This window comes from Hippoglossus stenolepis, chromosome 4 (genome assembly GCF_022539355.2).
Source record: "Hippoglossus stenolepis isolate QCI-W04-F060 chromosome 4, HSTE1.2, whole genome shotgun sequence".
Taxonomy (NCBI): domain Eukaryota; kingdom Metazoa; phylum Chordata; class Actinopteri; order Pleuronectiformes; family Pleuronectidae; genus Hippoglossus; species Hippoglossus stenolepis.
In genome coordinates this window covers 10,151,375-10,174,447 of record NC_061486.1, presented here as the reverse complement: position 1 = coordinate 10,174,447, position 23,073 = coordinate 10,151,375, and the positions used below count along the sequence as shown (strand labels likewise).

General features: G+C 42.0%; 1 protein-coding gene across 5 annotated transcripts in view; it reads right to left on the bottom strand.

Moving 5' to 3' along the window:
* Positions 1 to 3,685: 3,685 nt before the first annotated feature.
* The window catches only part of schip1 (schwannomin interacting protein 1), a 43,110-nt gene continuing 23,722 nt past the window's right edge, over positions 3,686 to 23,073 (bottom strand). For 4 of the 5 annotated variants that reach the window (XM_035153733.2, XM_035153732.2, XM_035153735.2 and 1 more), the window contains 6 exons: positions 13,902 to 14,020; positions 12,454 to 12,571; positions 11,656 to 11,853; positions 6,103 to 6,226; positions 5,363 to 5,456; positions 3,686 to 4,613 (listed from right to left, as the gene is read on the bottom strand). In XM_035153733.2, the coding sequence (XP_035009624.1) occupies positions 4,562 to 4,613; positions 5,363 to 5,456; positions 6,103 to 6,226; positions 11,656 to 11,853; positions 12,454 to 12,571; positions 13,902 to 14,020 (705 nt within the window). In that variant the 3' untranslated portion in view covers positions 3,686 to 4,561. Of the gene's footprint in view, positions 4,614 to 5,362; positions 5,457 to 6,102; positions 6,227 to 11,655; positions 11,854 to 12,453; positions 12,572 to 13,901; positions 14,021 to 21,642; positions 22,049 to 23,073 lie in introns of those variants that run through there. The other variant, XM_035153734.2, reaches the window with a different exon arrangement.

Genomic DNA, 23,073 nt, shown 5'->3' with positions numbered 1-23,073 from the left:
GTCTGTGCTCAGATAGAGATCTGTGGTGGAGTCCGGTAAATCAGCAGGATTGTGTTGTGCTGCCACCTTCTTATCGGACAGATTTATATGCTCCCTCGGGGGATTCCCTCCTCCTCTTTTGGCCGGAGCAACATAACGTCATGCTGTAATTTCCTCGTTGAGCTTCCAGCGCACGTTATTAAAGGGAAGTCACGGTTTTTGTTTCATATTTTAAAGAGTAATAACAAAAAAAAGAAAAAAAAAAAGAAGCGTAAAATCGAAGTGTGATGAAACCGGTAAATAAACAAGAGATGTTTCTTTGGAAAGGGTTTTGCGTGGGGTTTCACAAACATGTGCTTGTAGATTAAAACTCCGCATGGATGCACAGTCACTTAAAGCAAAGCACATCACAGAAACAATACGGTTTCAAAATTGAATTTCATCCCCGGAGCAATTTGTGTGATTATTTCGTATTGAATCAAATGTAAATATATGACACAGTTTGTGCCCCAATCCAGTGAGACCTGAGTGGAACATCACAGGGACACAGTAGATCTGTTGCTCTTTGTGTCACAGTCTGTGGTTGTGTTGTTATTACTGCGTGGTGAGGTCATTCCTAATGTGTCTAACTGAGGGAGAATTGATGGTAAATGATCATGATGAAATTAAAACGTAACAGTAAATTAAAGGGCAGATACACCCAGTCACCAGCTCACAGACCTCTGTCTCATCTGGATGGATCATGCACTCAGGTCCTGTCAGTCCAGTGGTCACATGTAAACGTTCAGAAAATCTGATCCAAGAGAAAACCAGGACAGAAAACTAGTTAGTGGTGGAAATGAACACAGTCCAGTACAATCTGCAAGTGTTGTGCTGGAAGATTAACATTTTCTGGTACTTAATACGTCTACAGTCTACATCCAGGACATGGTCAAATGTTACACCCCAGCCCGTTCAGTCCGCTCTGCTTCTGCCAATCGGCTTGTTGCTCCCTCACTGCGAGCTAAACACTCATCAAAATCACGACTGTTTGCTGTCCTGGCTCCTAAATGGTGGAATGAGCTCCCCATGGACATCCGGACATCAGAAAGTTTACACATCTTCCGCCGCAAACTAAAAACACACCTTCTTCCGACTATACCTTGAATAACATTTTAAAGCTAACAATTTAGTAGCACTTAAATGGCACTTACTTATAGCACTTTGTAGTTTTGCTTTTTTGAAGAAATTGTACTTTCTTGATTCTTGTTGTTCTGCGTTTGTACCCTCATGGTTGAATGCACTTATTGTAAGTCGCTCTGGATAAAAGCGTCAGCTAAATGAAATGTAATGTACTGTAATGTACTCCGACACATTTCAGAGGGAAATATGATAGTTTTGACTCCACTACATGTACTTAACACTCATATTAATGTTTTAAATTAAGATTTCACATAAAAATCAGTTTATAAAATATGATGGAATATAGCGAAAAAACCCACTCCCCAGTAAGTAAAGTTAAAATCTGCTCAATAAATAAGTTGCCCCATGTAGTATCTATCGATCTAGATTCCTTTATTGGTCCCACACACATGCACAGACACACTACATGCAAATGGGGTAAATCTATCTATGTGCTTGTTGTAATTGTAAAATATTGTGGGATAAATACATGAAAAGTAGTGGCAATTGTTGGGTAAGATTTGTTTTCCATATTAAATTTCATGCCAGAATGGACAGAAAGTTCTTAAAATGATTCAGAAATTAATGTGTAAAATACAAATTCATCTGCACATTCCAACACTTTCATGACAACTGGGAAAACACCACGATGTGATTGACGACCTTCTGAGGTTATTGTTTTTGGCTTTGTTAATTTTTTTCCCCCGTAAAAGGCAATCATGTGACACCGTCATAGATACACAGAAAACTAGGTCATTGTCTTCTTCTCACAACATCCAGTACCACTTTTCTGGAGCTGTGATCCAGACTCGCGCTCTGAAACTGCAGTGGAGTTTCCTGGCCTTTCTTTGGCTTCACTGCGGGACCAGTGACCACTGAAACTGACCACCATACTGTACATATAGTATATGTTCACTCAGATCGTGAAGAAGGGGGACTTCCTCAGAGAGACATTCATCATATTGCACATGAAAATGAACATATTATTCATAACTAACCCCCCAGTCATAGAGAAGGTTTTCTGTGCATTTAAACCTTTGACCAAAACATGAATCCCAAAGGTCCACCAGCTTGTTGTTATTTGCATAAGAGAAAAAAAAACTCCTAATGTGACTTTGAAGGGGTTGCCCATATTATTATGTGTGTCTCTCACATATGAATGAGTGAAACACAAACAGTGATATGATGAGGCAAGAGTGAAACACAAGGGGGGATGAGTCATACTACGTGTAACGCTGTGAAGTCTTCTTTAGAAACAGGAAGCTCATGTGAGGCAGCGACATTCGTCGAGTGTAACGAGGACAATCACACGGCAGCATCATGTGTCCGACATTCAAGAGTGCATTTTCACTTCTTCACTATAAGTTCACAAAAGCATTGCACCTAGTTACTACCTGGTATATGTATAATATAGTATAGTGTGTCAATGTAGACTGTTTGGTTAAGTCCTGCACCCTTAAAGGGATAGTTCACCCAAAAATGAAAATGCACTCATTATCTACTCACCACTATGCCGATGGAGGTGGTGGGTGAAGTGGTTTAGTCCACAGAACACTTTTGGAGTTTCAGGGGTGAACAGTGATGCAGCCAAATCCAATGCAACTGAAGTAAACGGTGACCACTTCTTCAAACGTATAAAAGCAACATACTGCTTGTCTGGTGTCATCAAAGTGTCTGGAAGCCCCGACGTTCATATTTGACTTGAAACAAGGTCATTTACACCATGTTTTTAGTCCAAATGTCCTCCTCTGGAGACGCGTTCACGCGTGGATCACAGTGGACAGCCCACAAGTGTTTTGTGGACTCAAACACCCCCACCCCCCCCTCCATCGGCATAGTTGTGAGCAATGAGTGAATTTTCCTTTTTGGGTGAAATATACCTTTAAGTCGACTTATGAGAGACCCCTCCTCATTAGGGTGTAGCTGCGTCTCAGTTAAGAGGCTGCATTCTACGTGGCCTACGACCGCCTCCTCTGTGGACTGCGTAGACCACAAGGGCCGAACCAAAATGAGGCAGTCAGGTTTTCAGACAATTTCCGTGATTGGCGTCATCCGCTCGTCCCCCCCTTTAACATGTGTACCGTTAGTTTACTGTAAGAGCCTCTCCAAAAAGTTTGTCACTGAGGTGCAATGAATCCTGGGATAGTTTGGGCCACCCGTTGGAGCCTCCGTTCCTCGAGAATGAAGGGACATATTTTTGGGCCGCATTTGAAGGAGCCTTGGAAATGGGACAGTGTAGCTGTGCAACTGTGAAGCACTCAGTCTTTAAATGCAGCCTCCCGAAGGATGCAGCCCGTGAATTGACACACAGCTGGTGTCCACCGCTCTCCTTTCTATTGCACAACTCTATGGGAGAGGTACATTCAAGTGTTTTATGTTAGCTTCTCTGTTGTATTAACGTTTATTCATTATTTGATTATCTGATGTTTAATTTGTGTAGGGGCTCCACATTCGATAAATTTGACTGAACAACTAGATTTTCACTCGGTTTATCAGAACAAAGGAAGATTCACTCCAATGACAAAACTCACACGACAACCCGGCGTATATGAAACAAAGTTTATTCTTTATTTTACATATCTGTACAATAACATTTCTTTCCTCAAATAAAGTTTCTGAATACAACAGGATGAAAACGATATTAACACACTTATTCATTTAAAATGACTCGTGTCAGAAAATCAACATTCACAAAATGTTGAAGAGCAATTAGAGTGAATGTATTACCAAAAGCTACGACTCCACTACAAGGCAGGCATGTTTCTGTTACACTCTTTTAGCACCTTCAAAGGAACATTTCTCAGTTGAAAACTACCGTTTGTGCAGAATAAAAACAGGTCGACTTTGAAATACTTTAAAATTACTGTCCAACTTAAAATGGTCTGAAGAAGTTAGTTTTCCATCGTTCTTTTTTATTTTTATACAATGTTGTTTCTTTTTTCTCATGAATGACTTTCTACTAAAGTTTTCACTATTATTTTATTTTTTTCCCACAATTTTTGCATTTGAACAGTTATAATTTAGTGGCGAATGTAGAAAGTTAAAAAGAAACAATAGCAAAGCAAGGCCGATCACTGCACAGGAAGCTGGGGACAGAATCCAGGACGACACACAATCCTCTTCACCCACAAAGCAGGAAGTGCTCTTCTTAGCGCCGCGAGAAAACCACAGAAGCGAATGAAAGAGAGTGGTCTACTTCTGTGCTGCTGCTACCACTGGAGTCAGTGGGGGGACGGACGACAGGAAGGTAAGACAAGGGGGGAGACGGGGGAAGCAGAGAGGAGCAAAGTACGTTGGGACGAGCGGGGCAGGACTCGGATCGACTCGGGGCAGAGGGGGTTGGCGGAGGGCGGGAAGTCTGGTTTGGATCCGGGGCTAATCTTGGAAGAGGGGAGCGGGGAGGAGTCGGGGACGGGCATTTTTATTTGGATAGGGTCTTCTCAGCCAAATGTTTCTGCTGGCTCTCAGCATGCCTGGAAAATAGAAAAAGGAAAATATGGTCATTAAAACGAAGACATCTGAATAAATACATTTTCCTCATTGTCAATAAAACCCAAGCAAAGACCAAAACCAATATTAGAGTTGATCCAAAAAAAACAGATATTTTTCAACAATATCCATCAATTATATTCCCTGAGAAAATAACGAAAAAAGCAGAAAAGCACCCTAGCTCCTTTATCCAGACCTGCACTTTGTTTTTGTGTAACGTTGCAAACACAGAAAACCACAAAGAAACCCCAATGGCACTCAGTGGAGAACATAAGTGTGCCGCGGTCAAAAAGTCCCGTAAATTCAACCAGGTTGCACCAAATTGTAATCAAATTGTTTTTTTTACCCGTTAAAATCCATGAATTACTCCCTGGGAAATCTACAAAAATGTTGCAAACATGCCCCATGTCGAAGCGTTAAGGAAAGTGGAAATCTGCCCCCTGATCTGGATCCAAAATAGTCTTGGTTCTTTCCTGACATTACAAATTAAATCTGGAGCTGGAAACTCTTTACTCCAGTTTGAAGTAAAGCGGAACCTCACTTTACACATTAAAGTATTTTTTACTTTTACACCTTTTATTTTGGGGCTCTGGAGGAAGCTGCTTCTGAATCTGAAAAACTACATCCAGCGACGTCACTTGCTTGACGCCGAAAAACTACAGACCCTCAAATAAATGAGTGAAATGATAATTGTAAAGGCTGTGAATAGGTGACTCATTGAGTGCTTCATCACCTGGTGAGGTCCTCTATGTCGACCAGCATGGCGTCTTGCTCCATGTGTAGTTCATCTCGGATCAGCAGCAACTGTACAAGTTCCTCATTCAGACCTGGAGCGGGAAATAACGAGAGAAGTCATTTAAAAACGGGGACAGATGTTATCATCACTAGGGCAACGTGGCAATTTGCCCAGATCATATTTATCAAATCACCAATCGACGAACATTAAATCCGGCATCGCGTGAGCAGCTAAAATCTCCCACGATGAGTTGATAAAACAAAGCGCTTGTTTTCATGTAACATGTGTCACCTATTGTTCCTTCAGCTTTTCCCAGAAAATAAAACAATTCTCAGACAGACGAGATATTTGAGGGGAAAGTCTGTTTTTCAAGTAAAAGCTGGCTCCTCATGTTTGACATGTGGGGATTTCTGTAGCTGATTTCTTCTATCTAGTTGAGAGATTATTCATCAGCAGCAAGATAAATGAAGTGTGTTGTGTGGTAACAGTAAACGCTCAGGGGAAGCTGCTATCTGGTACAGTCCTTTGAAGTGACTAACATATATAAAAGTACTTTCACATCCACTGAGAATGGAAGGGTCATATGTGTATGTGGTTCCCCATTTGCACACTTGCTCATTTCTGCGAATGAAAGTAGAGGTCGGTGACTCTCTCTCTCTCTATCTCTCTCTCTATCTCTATCTCTCTCTCTGTCTCTCTCTCTCTCTCTCTCTGTGTGTGTGTGTGGTCAAACTCACTCTCAATCTGGGAGTGCAGGTCGTTGACTATAACCTGGAGCTGACCCAGCGTCATGTCTCTCAGGTCGGTGGGCTTCAGGCTTCTTTTCATTAGACACTCGCTGATGTGAGGCATGTGCGGAAGCTGCAGAAAAAACACACACAAAAAAAAACCCCACATCAGACGTGCTGGTTTCTCTGTCTGGATGATGAGACCTCGTAAGATTGAAGTCACGATGCACTCAGAAGCATTTACGTCAAACATTTTAAAAGCATTTAAACTCCTTTTATCATCTAAGATCAATGGTTACATCATTAAATACATGAGACCCTAAATCAAAATGTAGGCAGAGATGGAGTTTTTGAACAATTAAAAGTTATAAATGAATTTTTTAAAAAGCAAACACAATCTTTGACTGGTGTAAGACATGGCACTCGTTTTTTCCACAGTGCTATTATTTAAACTAATTTATTTATCATAATTTATCACTTACGGATTACTATCATTTCATTAATTCATTATTTTATATTAATTAATATATCTGCCAGTTGTACTTATTTGCGAAAACAAGGCTAAACTATTAAATGACTTATCAGCAGAATAAGATCAGTCAGAGTTTTTTTCTGAATAACCTAAATCTGCTGCCTGGTTTTCTAGGATTATTCACATTTTCATTTCTTGCTTTTTCAAAGAAAACTCCCTTTTTCGTTCTCTTGGTTTCTTATGATAACGTCCCTGTCATGGGGAATATAACTTTTTTCCAAGGGGAGGTCAGCATCCTGCGCAGGGACACTGTAAAGTTGGGGGATTTCAAGTAGGCGCTGCTGTTTGAAAACAACATGTTTACAGTGGTTTATATGAATAAAGAGCAGATTTGCTGCTTTTAATGAGACGACACCACGTGCATTGATTTTAAAATTCTATTACACCTTTAGGCTGGTATTTTCTCCTGAGCGCTGCTGGTCAAAGGGAGATTTAGTAATCAGAGCTGAACCTCTGTAGCTTCTTTCAAATCTCATCTCCTTTCGTTTTTTTGAAAGCTTTTGGAAACGTTTGATTTCCGTTTATTTATTCCGTTTAAATTTGTTACATATTTATTTTAATCCTTTTTACTTTTGTATCTCTTCTGTAGCCAATGTCCTTTAAGTCAACAGTGTTGTTTTTACGTCTCCTTGTTAAGAAAAGTGTTGTATTAATAAAGTTTACTACTATTATTATTATTACACTGCTGCGGCTGTGGCTCAGGAGGTAGAGAGGGTCTGACACTAACCAGAAAGTCTGTGGTTCGATCCCCGGCACCTCCAGGCTGAATTCTGAGGTTTCCTGGTCAAGATACTGAACCCCAGATTGTGTTTGATAGAAAAAGGGTAAATTCTTTGAACTTTGATTAGACTAGAATAGTAGTGCTACATAAATACATTTACCATTTCAGAACAGACAAGCCACCTCAGTATCCTCTTTTAAAAACACATTTTCATTAAATGGCTTTTAACTTTAAACCTTTGTTTGTTTGTATTTTGCTTATTTTTATTGTTTCCATTATTCCACTGCTTTTAACCAGGCATGTGTTTGTTTTATTGCTTTATTTGATCCATTGTCTTGCATTGACTTGTTAAAATGTGTCACTGCACTGCATGTACTTTCTGTTTTTGTGTCTGTGAAGCACTGTGTGTTTTTCATTATTAAAAGTTTATTATTATTTTTATTATTTACTGAGGGAAGACACATACTAATTTAAAAATATGATCTCACAGCAAGAAAATCCCTTGCATCCCCAGTTGTGAAAACATCTGTTGTGTCATCGCAGACAAAGACACATTGGAAATAAAGGGTGAAGAAATTACACTCATTTTCCCTATGAGTGGATATGAAAACGTTCCATGTAATCCAGTGTCTGGGATGTTTTTGGAGCTGTGCTTTGTTGTAGTAAGTAATGAAGCATTGTATTAACCAGTACGTAGGGAAAATTGGCTCAGAACAACATCTTTTAAATAATAATCATCATAGTCATCAAAATAATAACTGAATAAGACGTTTTCACTTCTTCAGTTGACTTTGTGTGTGTGTCTACTTCAGTGTGTTTCTCCATGTTCCTAAAACCACTAAGCGCTGCGTGTACTTTCTCAGGCGCACATGTGCACACAATCTGTTTTCTAGTTTACCAGACTCTCCCTTTGTCAACACTGCCATCCAGCCGATCTACATTCCTTCTCCTTCCCTCCAACACACACTTTCACTTTCCCTCCTCCAACCAACATCTTAACTCTCAGGCCCGACTGGTTTCTCACTCCCCCTCTTTCAGTTTCACACATGCACGGATGCCACCGTGCCCGAGGCGGCAGCGTGTCACTTTCAGTTGTCTCTCTTGTCAGGGCGGTGATGTCACAGTGACATAGAGAGAGATGGGATGTCAGAGACAATGTGAGTGAGCGGTTGGAAAGGTCACAGAGATGTGTGAGTCCTGACTCAAGTTTCTGTGGTGGATTTCGTACACATGTACAACACCAGCAAACCAGACTGCAGCTGTGACTCACCAACACTCTGAGGAACCACACTTCTCTCTGAATGATGCGAGATCACTTTACTACACTTTACTAATGAAAACCCCTCCCCCTCTTTGCTCATCTACACGTTCTAGATGTGTTCATTGCAACAGATTTTAAAGGGAATATTTAGAAACACGAAATAAAGTTGGTTGCTTTAATCACTTTTTTTTTTACCTGCAATTGAAATGTCAGTAATTATCACAAGGGACCTTTCAGCCATTTGTCCATGACTCACAGAAAATTATTTCTACTGTTTATCTGTTACTTTAATCAATTTAACTGATTCAATAATTATCTATTCATTGGTCTCGTATTTATTTAGTCTCTTGTTTATTGGTTGTGTATTTATTGTGGCCTTTGGTTTGTGTACAATGACAATAAATGCATTCTATTCTATTCTATTCTATAAATGTATATTTTGTTTTTCTCATCATTTTTCTCAAATAGTTTTTAATCAACTATTTTCCGCGAATATTTAAAGTGTTCATCTATTACTTTATCTCTTATATGTTAACTGACCAATGCAATATTTTATGCAAATCATTTCAATTAATCATCTGTTTCTTGATTTTATTTCTATTTCAATTTCTCCTATTAATCAAAAAATCTTAGACAATCATTTCCATTACTTTCACCAAATTATTTATCTTTCTGTGCTAACGTTTACTTTTAATTATTCATCCATTATTTCTCGCTATATATTTTGACTTCTAATGTACTCAATACATAGCTTTAAGGTTTTAGGTCTGATTCAGTTCCATGGAGGGTGTGTACTGTGACTTCCGCCTGTCATGGCTGGTAGCTTAATGGTTATTGTGAAAGTTAATTTGCTTATCTTATTATTGATGCTAATAATACAATTAATAACACATTCAAGGGTCTATCATTTCAATAATTTTGATTTTTACTTGAGGACCTGCCCCTAATGGCAACTGCAGAATTACCCCCAGGTTCAGAAGAACTGTATTTGGCACATGTAAGGTGGGAAGTTTAATAGATCTCTGGTGTTGTGGACATTGCAGGTGATTGTTGCCTTAATCCATCTTAATATTCTCAGTGAGTTTGACCCGGATGTGACAGTAATATCTTCTGCCTGCTGAGCATTGCTACATCCCTAAACACAGAGGGAAATGCTTTCCGGCGTATGAATTATAGATGGACCCGGCCGAGCTGCCCTTCTCTCCTCTGAATAAGTAAAGCGCCTCTTCGTGCAGGTCCGGGAGGAAATAGGGTGCGTGTAAGTCTGAGAGTGTCGCTGCGCTGGTGTGTGTGTGTGTGTGTGTGTGTGTGTGTGTGTGTGTGTGTGTGCGAGCTCCTGAAGAGGCAGCGAGGCAGATAGGAATTGATGAAATAATGATGAGCGGGGTCGTCATCATCTCCCTTCCTCTAAATGGGGGCAGGACAGACGCAGGGTGTGAGGAGAGGCTTCCTGCGACATCATCGCAACATATATATGACCTGCTAAACTCCTCAGTGCTCATGTTTTACCAGCACACGAGTCGCCTGTGTTCTCATGCACTTTGACTAATGCACCACACGGTGAACATAAAAAATGTATTTCACATAATGACACATGTTCTAAAACTACAAACAAGTAAATTCCAAAACTAAATATGTATTGTTACTCATCATATCTGGTGGTTTTCTGCTCCACGAGCTATCTTTCTCATCTTTATGATAAAAACAGGACTTTTTGATTAGTTTCCATTGATGAAGAATGTCAATGTAATGTGCTGCCTTACCACTGGTATAAAGTATTTTATAATTATTTAAATTATAATCTCAGGGGCTAATTTCAACCTTCTTCATATTAGTATAATCTCGTCAGTGTATAAGTGAGTGTGGAGTTACTTCAACTACATGAGGCATACTTGCTCTTTTTACACTTTAGGTGAAGCAATACTGAGCAGCGGATTGCTTCAATTAGGCTGATGATGTCACATCTATAAATCCAAGATTCAAGGTCTGGCACGTCTTTAGTATTTTTTAGATTTTATTTTAATAGAAAGAGTCTGAGATAAAATATCTTTTTGGAGAAATTTAATTAATTCTCTATCGCTTTTTTAAATTATTATAATATATATTTACATATATATATATATATTTTAATAATGTATTCTTTTTATTATTTATGAAGTTTTATTTTGAGAATTTATTGTTATATTTATCACCATGTATTTATACAGATGTATTTTCTTTGTTGTGATGCCTATAGTTTCTAAATTTGTTCACATGTTTAATAAAGCATTAAAAAAAGAGAACCCCTTAAGGCTGAAATAGAAAACAATAAGTAAAAAGAGGAAGGGAGCGTTTGCTATTAGCAAATATTACTATGCACCTTCTCTGAACAATGCTGTGACAGAAAAATGTGTTGGAGAGCATTGGTTGGTGTCATATGACTCCAAAACCTTTAAACTGACCAATCAGGTGACACCTTATACAGATATTAATGATGATCGTAAAAAATGTTTTAAACCTGCAAGAAGCGATTTTTCTCTGGCCACATGGGGGCAGAGGAAACAAGCTGTAGATGTAACACTAACATATTGTCACCTTTGGATTACTATGGTTAACTTGTTCACAACTAGCGAGCAGGTGCTTTACACATATAGAGTTGTGGTTCTGGCAACCACAGATGAATTTAAGTCCGGTAATCCCACTCTTCTCCACTAACTCGGAGAAAAACATCTGGCTTTTTAGCTGCCAGATGTTCCAATTTCTTCATTAGCCAGTCAATAACTTTGTCGGTCTGTCGTTTGGTGCTGGATCGGCAGCAGAAAGAAAACTGAGCTACAGCATCCTGAGTCTGGTGATAATTCCTCCTGATGGGATCCCCTTTCCTATGAACTATCCACTATCCACTATCCACAACAAGTGGCTTAAAATCTTGAAAAAGTGTCCTCCTTTTCCCCTAAGTGTAATTTTGTGTTGGACTTGTAATTACAATATGATACCATTTGAAATGACTTCGAACTACATGGTAGCGAGGAAACTGTCAATGTGCAGCATTGGGTTTCCGGTACTGACCAGGTCGGCCACTGGGGACTTTTTACGATTCTGTTTCTCCACTTCCACCTGCATCTTGGCCATGGGCTTGGCCATCGCCAGGGCCATCTTCGCCTCCGCCTGCAGCTTCTTCTGTCGACTCACGAAGTCCATGTCCTCCAGGGACTCCGAGTCGTCCTCTGTGGTGTCCCTGTCTGAGTAGGACGAGCTCTGCTTGGACTGCAGGAGGAGAAACGGCCAAGAAGAAGAGAGCGAAGGCAATAAGAAATGAGGGAGAAGGAAATGAAAGTAAAAGTAAGAGGCGAGAGGAAAAGAGAACACCAGGTCAGAGGATTCATGTGTATGTATTCTTGGCCTTTTTTTTTCCATATGTAGATTACACACACTGACAGGAACGTTATTGTACATCAGCTGGGACGAGAGCAGAGGGAAGATGAACATGTGAAGAGATGATAATTCTCTTTTTTTTCCTCCCCTCTCTTTCTGTTAAACGTGTCTCGGGCTGACAGGAGGTTAATGTGTTCAGTCATCCGTAGCCTCGGGTGAGCGTATTCCAATTCAGCTCTCATTTGCTGCCCGTGAATCGGCTAACAGGCCAGAAAACTTGAGAAAAGACTCTCACAAAGCAGCAAAAAGCACCAGCTATCGCTCTGATTCAGAGATATCTCGCCCATTTCACTGCTTTCATTCTCCAGTCTCGCTCTGTGTAGCGTCACATACATTTCACGGCAGTTTTAAGATATAAGTCAAATTTCTACAAGTCTTGAATAGTGGAGAGATACTCCAATAACACAGTGCACACGGGGCATCGGTGCGTACCATGGGGGACAGAGGGGTGTCCAGGCTGGTCTCCGTCTTGCTGTCATCTGCATCGCTGTCCTTGTCGCTGCCGCTGTCATTGACAAAACAGATCTGTAGGTTCATCCCGCTCTGCAGCCTGCGGGGAGAGACGGACAGAGATGGGTGGAAACGGAGGGAGAAGAGTTAATATTAGCATAAGAGTCGAGTCGTTTCAGTGTTGGCTGCTTCTACGGTAATTGACTCGGACCGGGGCCAGAATAGACAGCAATGTCAACAGCACTGCAGCTAATACAAAGCACTTAAGGTGAGTTCAACAAAGTGCTTCGCCTCAATGAAGGATTTAGAGTCCCACGAATACGCAAACTGTTCCAAAGTGAGTTAAAGAGAGGAATAAGCACCAAAAAGGAGAGAAAATACAAGACAGATGCTGCTCATCGTCAGAGCAGCACCAGCTGGAGATAGAATAAGCAAGGGGTCGTGTTTTTAATCATCTCCCCCTCTTGTTTCCAATATGGATCGATCCAGGACGCCTCCATCCTGGTCCAATCTTGATGAAAGTGAGCGGCGGGGGTGTTTTTGTGACACGGAGGAGCAGAGCAGAGCATCACTAGGTGTAGCTCCAGCCCACTGAGGATCAATAATCTGCTTATTCGATGCAGTAATTACAAACAGGGCTGATTGATTACACAATATAGATCCAATCACTCCCAATTTAAATAGGACCTGAGCGCTCGATTTTGTTTTTCAGCATCGAAAAGTTCCCCGTAGCTTGAATGTAATGGATCGCCGGAGCCACGAAAGTTTCCACTGACTTTTTGTTTTGATGTTGGTCGTGACTAACAGTTAGATTCTACATGATATAAAACACAATATAAATCCAGAGCAGATGTACTAGTATTTATAATCCAGTATTATCTGGCTGTGATGACCTTCCCGGACAAGTGCGACACACACACACACACACACACACACACACACACACACACACACACACACACACACACACACACACACACACACACACACACACACACACACACACACACACACACACACACACACACACACACACACACACACACACACACACACAGGGTTTACAGGATGTCTAGTTCCAGTAAGGTGCAGTGTAGGAGGCAGTAGTATTATGTGCAAATGTGGGAAGTCACAAGGGTTGATCACATGGCACAAATCCTCTCCGCTTCCTGTCACTCTTCCTCCCTGTCTGTCTTGAACAGTGGCACTGACAGTAAATTATTCCTAATTTTAACCTTTGCATATAGAGGAAATTAAACTTGACATTTAACCACGGCGCTCACAGGATTCCCATACAGCCGGCCCATCGGAGGCGACTTATGGGAAAGCAAAACAAGCACAAGCAAACCAAAATCTCGTGTTTTCCAGCTACCAGTGCTGTGTTTATTGGTAATAGAAGCTGTAATATGGCCGAGGGTCAGAGGTCTTACCGTGAGGACAGGCTGGGCTTTCCGCTCTTGCTGCAGCTGGTGTAGATGCCGGGCCCATCGTCAAAGAAACTGCCCAGGGCCAACTTCTGCCTGATGGACTCCCTCTCATTCTTTTGGGCCTGAAACAGAAGATCAACAAGATTAACTCAATGCTTTTTAAATGCTCATTTCGATGATTAATGTTGTGGTTCTCCACGAGGTCAGAGGTCAGGGAAGCGGGGATTAGTCGTCTTCTTCAAAGACAACTGAAGCGAGTTGATGCTTGTTGTCATGGCACCTGAAATCCAGGTGCTTATATTTAGCCGCTGGCATGTTAGATCACCCTGACACCATCTCTCCCACATGACTCGCTGTATGCACAAATAGAAACGCTGTTACCCCGAGCACTTTCTCTCGGTCCAGATCACGAGTGCAATTATATTAATAGCAGCAAGCTCCTCTTAATTTGCACGAAGATGTTCTTCGTTATTTTAACAAGCTCCGATATGAAGTGATGCAAATAAAACATGTGAAATGTCTAAGCAGGGATTGTTTAAGCTGACAGTACCAAAATCTACCAGCAGGTGCTGCTGTTTTCCCACACAAAGTAGGTCCTCTCATACAAGACAAGTTTACATTTGGTGAACTCCAGAGGAAAAGCAGCAATACTAGCAATACTTAAATATGCACAAATGCCCAAAATAAAACGATTCCAGAGGGACTCTCACTTGGCCTCCTCCCAATCCTGAATTACTAACTCAGCGCAGCCTCATGTTTGGCAGCACACACACACACACACACACACACACACACACACACACACACACACACACACACACACACACACACACACACACACACACACACACACACACACACACACACACACACACACACACACACACACACACACACACACACACACACACACACACCAGCACCTGCTGAGAGCAGGTAAACACGTCCAACTGAGGTGCAAACAACTGAGACTGTACCTGATCAAATGGGAAGCGTTAAATCATCCGACTCACTTTTCACACGTGCTCCTGTTGCACACGAGCATTGGAGCTTTTTGATCTTTTGTCATTTGGTCTTTTAAAACCTTCTGTGTGAAAAAGCTTCTGCACAACCAGCATAACACTGCAGAGCTACTTCCCTTCTTTACAACATATGAAATTAATAAAGACAGGGAGACCGGAAATGGATGGAAAGGGAAGTTTAACATGGTGAGAGATACAATAAGGATTTGTGAAAGTGAAAGTGGAAGCAATAGCCTCGATAACAATGCCACGTTGATGTCATATGAGACACGTGGTATAACTCGTGAGGTGTCGTGGTGTCAGGCAACAGACAACAGTTTTTTTTTATTGATTGTATTGATTGGTTAAAAACATTGTGCATTGACAACATTCAATTTGAGGTCAATTACCTTGGATGAAGGGCTTTGGGTAAAATAAGGTTTCCATGCTTGTTTGGTAATTGGACATTTCTGCAAATATTGAGCAACAAGCCGGATCAAATAAACATAATTTCTCGTATCAAAATGTTTTGTGAGAGGACGGAGTGGATGAAATGATTTTTGCAGAGGTTCAAATCCCGTGTTCGGGCCTTAGTGTGTTCTCCCCCCCCCGTACCTGCCTGTTTTTTTTCCCCAGGTACTCCAGCTTCCTCCCACAGTCCACAGACATGCAGGGGTTAGTTTGATGAGAGACTCCAAGGCCCTGTTCAGACCTGGTATCATCCTGGACGCATTTACGTTCACACAGTGCTGACCACTTGGGTGAACCCCACCTCTCGCCCAATGTCCCCCTGCAACCCTTCCCGTGGTTTAGACGATTTTGTGTGATTCCTTTTTTTTTAACATGCGCAAAAAATTTGTGACCTCCATCATTATCCTATTAAAAATATTTAAAGTTGTATCTAAAAGCAAAAGGTTGAGACATACACCATGTAACTTCAACTCCTGCTTCACATCCAGCCAGAGACCTCATTTCCCTCTCTCCACTTCCCCGTGTCCCATTTCTGATCTGTATGAAATAATAAAAAAATGCCCCAAGAAGAAGAGGAGAGCAGAATAACGGTGAGGAAGAAATGAGGAGAGCCAGCCTGAAATCCTCCTTTCTGCAGCTGTATATTTCTCATTAATCCCCTTATTCCTCTACAAAATCCTCCACCTTTCTCATCCATCACATCCATGCTTTCTTCAGCCTCACCAGTTGTTTCTCTCACTCTCTTTTCCTCACTATCCCCAATTCCATTCATGTCCGTCCAGCCCCTCTCCTTCATCCTCAGGCCTCCGCCATCGAGCCATCTCTGTTGTTCATTCCCCTCTCCTCTCTCCAAATCGCGCATCGCACCCTCACCTCTCTCCCACTCGTTTTCTCAACTATCTCTTCGCTCCTTCTTTTCCTCTCTTTCTGTCTGTCTCTCTCGACAATTGTGTGCAGGCGTTGGTGAGAGTGCCTACACCAAGGAGACATTAACATAATCCCACTCCACACAAGAGCCCGCAAGACACACTTGGCACTGCCAGCACACACACACACACACACACACACACACACACACACACACACACACACACACACACACACACACACACACACACACACACACACACACACACACACACACACACACACACACACACACACACACACACACACACACACACACTTGCTTAAGGGAGCAGTGCCAGGCCCGCTCCTCTACGTGTGTGTGTGTGTGTTGAAAGATAGCCTGGGGAGTCAAGATGAACACACTTGAGAGCTTCAAAGGTGCAGCAGCAGCCTGTGCGGTGCAGTGCAGGTCAAACACATTCATGTTCAGATACACCACCGACTACAATACAGCTGACACACTGTCAGTCAAGTTACTGCACACGAGATGAAAGCAGAAGCCGCAGGTTCACTGAGCTCTGTTAAGCGTTTTCTCCCTCCGCGTCGTGAAGGTTTAAAATCAACAAAAAAAGGAGGGCTGTGCTGCGGAGCGGGTGGGAAGGAAGTGTGCCACAGGAAGTTGTGTTGCAGAACACAAAGTAATGGAACTGCATCAGCATAACTGTTAGAGCCCGGTTTCAAAACTGATCGTGTTGTGTGATGATGAATGTAAATCCTGATACTGATCGTGGTGGCGGCTGAGGCTGATCATGGACTATGATTACAACAAAACTGATGGATATACAAGACACCTACTCACATAGTCCACCATTACTGACAATAACTCCTCAATTCATGTGTCATTGCGGCTGCCTTCATCTCTATCAGACATTTTTCTTTGGTACAAATACTTTAAACATTGACAAACTTTATCCATTATGTTACAAACTGTTTCTTCTAATGTTTACAATGTTGAAAATACTGTTATTTTGCTGATGTTCTCAGTTACACGCGGCCAATCCAATACATTCCCACATGGCCACCGGTTTTGCACAGAACAATACGAATTGTTTGATGTGAGTTGTCTGAAAGTCAAATGTTTTTCTTATTAGTAAGACGGGTATTTGTTTGATTGCGCTTTGAGCTGCAAATAACAAGTATTTTCACTATTGATTCATCTGCTGATTATTTTTTGTGATTAATTATTCAGTCCACAGAATGTCAGAAAGTTTTCTCAGTTGCAAACTAGTCAAGATGCAACATCACGGATGGGATCAAGGGTTGAACGTTAAAAAACTCCCCACAAGTTACTGGTCTGCAGCTGGATCAGCATAAAGGACTCTCTCTTCCTGATTCTCACAGCCGCCTGACAACACAACTTTGAATGACTCATCATCTGTTAAACGACATGTCTGTGTGTCTGTGTGGGTGTGTGTCTGTGTGTGTGTGGATGGGTGGGCTGTTTGTGGTGAAACAGTCATCACAGTGGCCCCCTAAACTATTTACGAACGTGAGAAAAGCACCACTGAAAGGTTGAGGTGTGAAATGAGGAGTAAACACAAGTCCCTGCCTCTCTTTACTTTTCTACAAATCCATTACTGGTAGCTCATCCTCTCTCTTGTCTCATTATCTTTTTAAAACGTATGTTCTACTACATTGATCTCAAAATGTACTTCCTCAATAAAGAGGGAATTATAGTAATTTTCTTTATTGCAGAGGGAAATGAAAACCTCGCAGTTTTAGGTGAATTAGATGAAACCCCTTGCATGTCATTGGCTGAAAACACAAACTTCCTGCTGTTTTGATTGGCTCATGCACTCAAATGGTCATTATTGTAACCTTTTGTGTGTATTACTGAGTAATGTACTGAATGAGCTTCGTATAAAATACTTGAGATCGTCTGAATGCTGGTTTCCACATGATGATGATGACATGGAAAAATTTGCTGGCTCCAAAGGGAGAATAGAGAGCAAGATAACGAGCAAGTGAGGCCAATAAGGAGAGAGAGAGAGGGAGAGAGGGAGAGAGAGAGAGAGAGAGAGAGAGAGAGAGAGAGAGAGAGAGAGAGAGAGTCCCTAACCACCCCATTCATTTCCTGGCCTTGAGCATGAGAGCCATCACTGCCCAAATTAGATTGGAGGCGAACACAATTGGGCTAATTTGTGTTTTTCTTTAAATTCACCAGGCAATTTCCTCAGCAGAAAAACCCTCATTGACAAAGACATTTTCTCCTCCACTCGACTCTACAACCATTCATCCGCAGCCGAGGGTGGTTCAGCCTCTGTTCTGAGCCCTCAAATCTTCCTCGAAAATCTATATTAGAGGAATGAGTTGAATTAAATTATCTGCACTAACAAACCTCCCACATCTTTTTTCATATTGGCTCACGCAGAACATTTCACTGGGTTTTTACTACGGGGCTGGCACGTAAAGTTTCAGAAAATATCCCGAGCAACTGACTCGGACATTTATGTTCTCACATCCTTTGTAAAATGTCAGGAAAATGCCCGAAGCTCAGTGCATGTGTGAAAGCAGCTGCTGATTTCAGTCTCTTTTTTATTGTACTTACTGTAAAGTTTCTATAAAGTGAGACCCTTTATTTATTACTCCCTAAATTTAGTAATATTTCTTTTTCCCTCCATTTTTCACTACGCACTCTACCCACTGTTCTGCACAATGGAGGCTTTTCACCAACCAAGACCTCACTCCCTGGCTGGGGACAAGAACCCACTGTTCACACACACACACACACAGAAATACCAGGTCTTGTGAGCACAGGGAACGTGTGTTTTTAAGCATAAAGCATTAGATTACAGGGCACCTGGATAAGACTAAATGTGTTAAACTGAAGCTTTTCATAGAGGAATGGTTGTGCTACATGTGTGTCTGCGTGTTGCTGTGCGGTGTTGAGAAACCAAACAGAAACAGCTTCACCTCTGATATATTTTCAAGGCCTGACAGCGAGCTGCTGCTGAGCTCACAGCTCTGCAAACAGATACAAGGTCACCGTGTCTTCTCTGAGTGTGTTTTGACTGCGCTGTATAACCTCACAGCTCAAACAGATGTTCTCAGTTCTTACATTTAACCAATCTGCACATGTACACGTCTTAAATTAGAGTCTTAAGTCGCCATATGTTCCATTTGAAGCAATAGATCGACATTTTGGGGGATTATTTGTTAAAAAGTACAAAAACTGAAGTTTGATGAACTGTGAGGATACAACTCCAGGAAGGCGACTAAAGGTTGGATTTTGTTTTCCCTTGACAGAGCCAGGAAAGTTGTTTACCCCTGTTTCCACTCTGACTTGGATCAGACATGGGTGTCACTCCTTTTTTTAGGCGGCTGTGGCTCAGGAGATAGAGCGGGTCGTCCACCAATTAGAAGGATAGTGGTTCGATCCCGGCTTGCATGCTGAAGTTAGGCAAGACACTGAACCCTAAACTGCCGGTAATGGCTATGCTGGCAGTTTGTCAATGATCTGCACAGTCATGAAATAGTCCCACACATAAGATACCACTTCAGTTTTTTTTCCTTTCAGCAAGAACACATCGAAAATTATTAACTAATCCTTCAAATGGCACATATGCTGACTATAGACTATATTTTAAGGTACATACAGGTGCAAAATCTGATTAAATCTGAGCATCGGGCACATGTGTGATAGACAGAGCAGTGCATGTGTGTGTGAATGAGTGAATGTGATTTGTGAAGCACTTTGAGTGGTCAATAAGACTAAATGTACTAAAAGCACTATAATACTGCAGTCAAGTAACCAATCCTCTAATCTGAATCTTGTATTTCTGAAAAAGGCCAACTACTACCAATTATTCTTTAAAGTCTGCAAGTCTGCAAGTCTGCAAGTCTGTCTTTGAAGGCTAAAACCGTCCGTGCGAATGTGTGAGACGGACTTCTCCTCTTCTGCTATCTGAGACCTGTCTGTCTAGGCAGCGCACACATTCCATCCCAGATAAAGGACCTGACCTCTGACCCCTCATGCAGTTCAGCTCTAGGTCAGTGCCAGGCTGCTCCTGTCACTCAGATTGCAAGAGAACGACTCAGCATGTGGGTAGAGAGCTGTGTATGAGTGTTTGTGTGTGTGCGTGTGTCTGTGTGTGTGTGGTGGTTGTAAAAGAATGGGGGGAGGGTTACAGTGGAATAATAGGAAAGAAAAAAGAAAACAGGGGAGGATGACAAAGGGAGGGAGGAGAGATGGGGAGCATGAAGTGGGTTTAGACAGGACAATGGGTCACCAAGTGACATTTGAGCTTCTCTCCACAACAAGGCCAGACTAGGAATTTGTGGGAATCTGCTTTTTCTCCCAGTGAATGAAGCAGATTTGAGAAGAAAAGCCTGGTTACTCACACCAGTAGGTCATAGCTTTGCCCCAAATATCTGAGCACTGTAATACCCACACGTCACGCATAACATCAGCCTTAGTCTAGAAAACACCCTTTTTGGATTTCTTGCCGAGAATTACATGAGAAGATTGTTTCTTCATCTGTCTGTTTTATGAGTCTGGAAGCAGCAGCAGGTTAGTTTAGCTTAACATAAAAAGGAGGAACACAGGATAACAGCCAGTCTGCCAGTCCCAAATAAAACAAAATCTGCCCACCAGCTACTTTCAAACTCATGCACTAACCTGCTATGGCTCGTTTATGCTCAAAGTCAGATACGCATACGGAAATGGATCAATTTGTTCCTATTTGTACGGAGCAGTACCGCCGTAAATTGTAGGCGGGGGGAGAGTTCCAGCCAGATGACCCCAGGACACGAGGAGGACATTTAAAATGGGGGAAGGTTTTGAGGAGAGACCTTGAGAGTTGGTGAGAAATGACAGGCGTCTGTATGATGTTACTTCCACAGAGCTCCGGGACAAACAGACGCTTTTGCCTCTTTCTTAACATTATCACAACGTCCTCCACGCCACTAAATTTGTTCTTGTTAGAAACTCTCGACTCTGCGCTGCCCTCTAGTGGATGTAATGCTTAACAACCAAGATGCATGGATGACTGCATCATATGAAATGCATGTATGTCTCTTTGTTCATACTTAAAGGCAGCATAAATGAGTCTTTATACTTAAAATGTTAAAGTGAAAAACTAACATGTTGCAGGGTTAAGGCTGGTAATGTGCTGGAAGAACATTTCCAGGTTACCGTGCTACTGTGTCAACTGGAGCTAGCCTCTGCTTCTGGCCAAGAAAAAGTCCAACACGTGACGTAACCACGACAACCATAGACATGTTACATTTTTGGAGCTGGTAGTTTAATTTTATTTTTGCTTGGAGGGAGCCAGACCCCAGCACGCTTTGGTTTCAATTAATTAATAAATAAGAACTGGGTTCATGAACTCAGACACATACAAAAACACGACATGGCCCTTTACCTCTTTGTAGTCATCGCTGAGGTAGAGACTGGACGCTTGCCTGATGACATCATCCACTCCACCACATCCATCCATATTATCCAGCGCCTCCCTCATTGCTCCCTCCCTCCCTGTCATCCTGTCCTTTCCTGTTCTACTCCCCAGTCAGTGGGTCGGTCCACACCGACTCTTGAGGTTGGGACCAGTCAGAGCACATCATCCTCCCAGTCAAAAATCTTCTCCTCTCCTGCCTTATCTCCCTCTAACATGATGTGACACCATTTCTCTTTCACTTCCCCTGCACTTTCTGACTACTACGCCTCTGTAGGGCCGCTGCCTCTCCCACAGGACTGGTGAAAGCACAATGGTCAGAGGTAAGTGCTCTCTAGACCCTCCCTACCTTCCACCCTCTGGACAGGGCGGCCTCTCACAGCCAGGGAGAGCAGCATGCAGGGAGGAGGGAGAGGAGAAACTCACTCTGGTGTTTTTTTTTCTCTGGTTTAACGCCCTGACGCGAGGACAGCAGCTGCTTACCGCCAGTTTGGAAAGACACACCTCAGCAATGGGATAGCAGTACTGTGCGAGTGTGTGTGTGTGTGTGTGTGTGTTAATACTGTGTGAGCCCATGTGTGTGTGGTTAGATGACACGTGTGTGTGTTAATGCTGTGTGAGCCCATGTGTGTGTTTTCCTGACTTTCCTGGTGTCTCTGCAGCCTCTCTTGGACTCTATCTGTCCCATTCATTCTCTCGCTTCCGACCCCTTTTATCCAGAATAGTTTTGTGTGTGTTCGTGAAAAGAGAGATTATGTTTTTTAAGAGGGGAAAATGATATTGGTGTTTATGTAACGGAGGAGGTGCTGTGCTCCCTTCCTGCTAAGGTAAAAATAGTGTGTCCGTCTGGACTCCAAAGCCATCAGCCCCGGCCAGCTGAATAAACTCTGACAGAGCACAATGGCCCATTAGTCTGGCACACACATGCTCACACAGACACACACAGACACACACACACACCCTCTCACATACACAGATATTTCCTGTGCCATGAATCGGTGACTTACATTCTCAATCCGTGCGCGTTGTGCACTGATCTCATCTTTGAGAGACGCTATCGACCCATGACTCATGTATTTGTCATAACCGCCCAGACCGAAAATTATATCCACATATGGCAGCAGAATATGACACTGCGAGGGAACATTACTTCACACTAACACACACACACAGACACACAGACACACACACAGAGACACACAGTTACACATTAAAAATTAGGCACTACAAGGAATTAGAAAACCATGAGCATGTTTACGTGGAAAAAAGCACATAATTCATTTGCAGCAAAACAAGGCGTCTAGAGTAAATGGAAATAAAATTTGCAACTGATTTTTTTATTTTTCTTGTTTGATGTTTCTGTCTATTAACTTTTTTCGTTAATTGCTTAACTAAGGATTG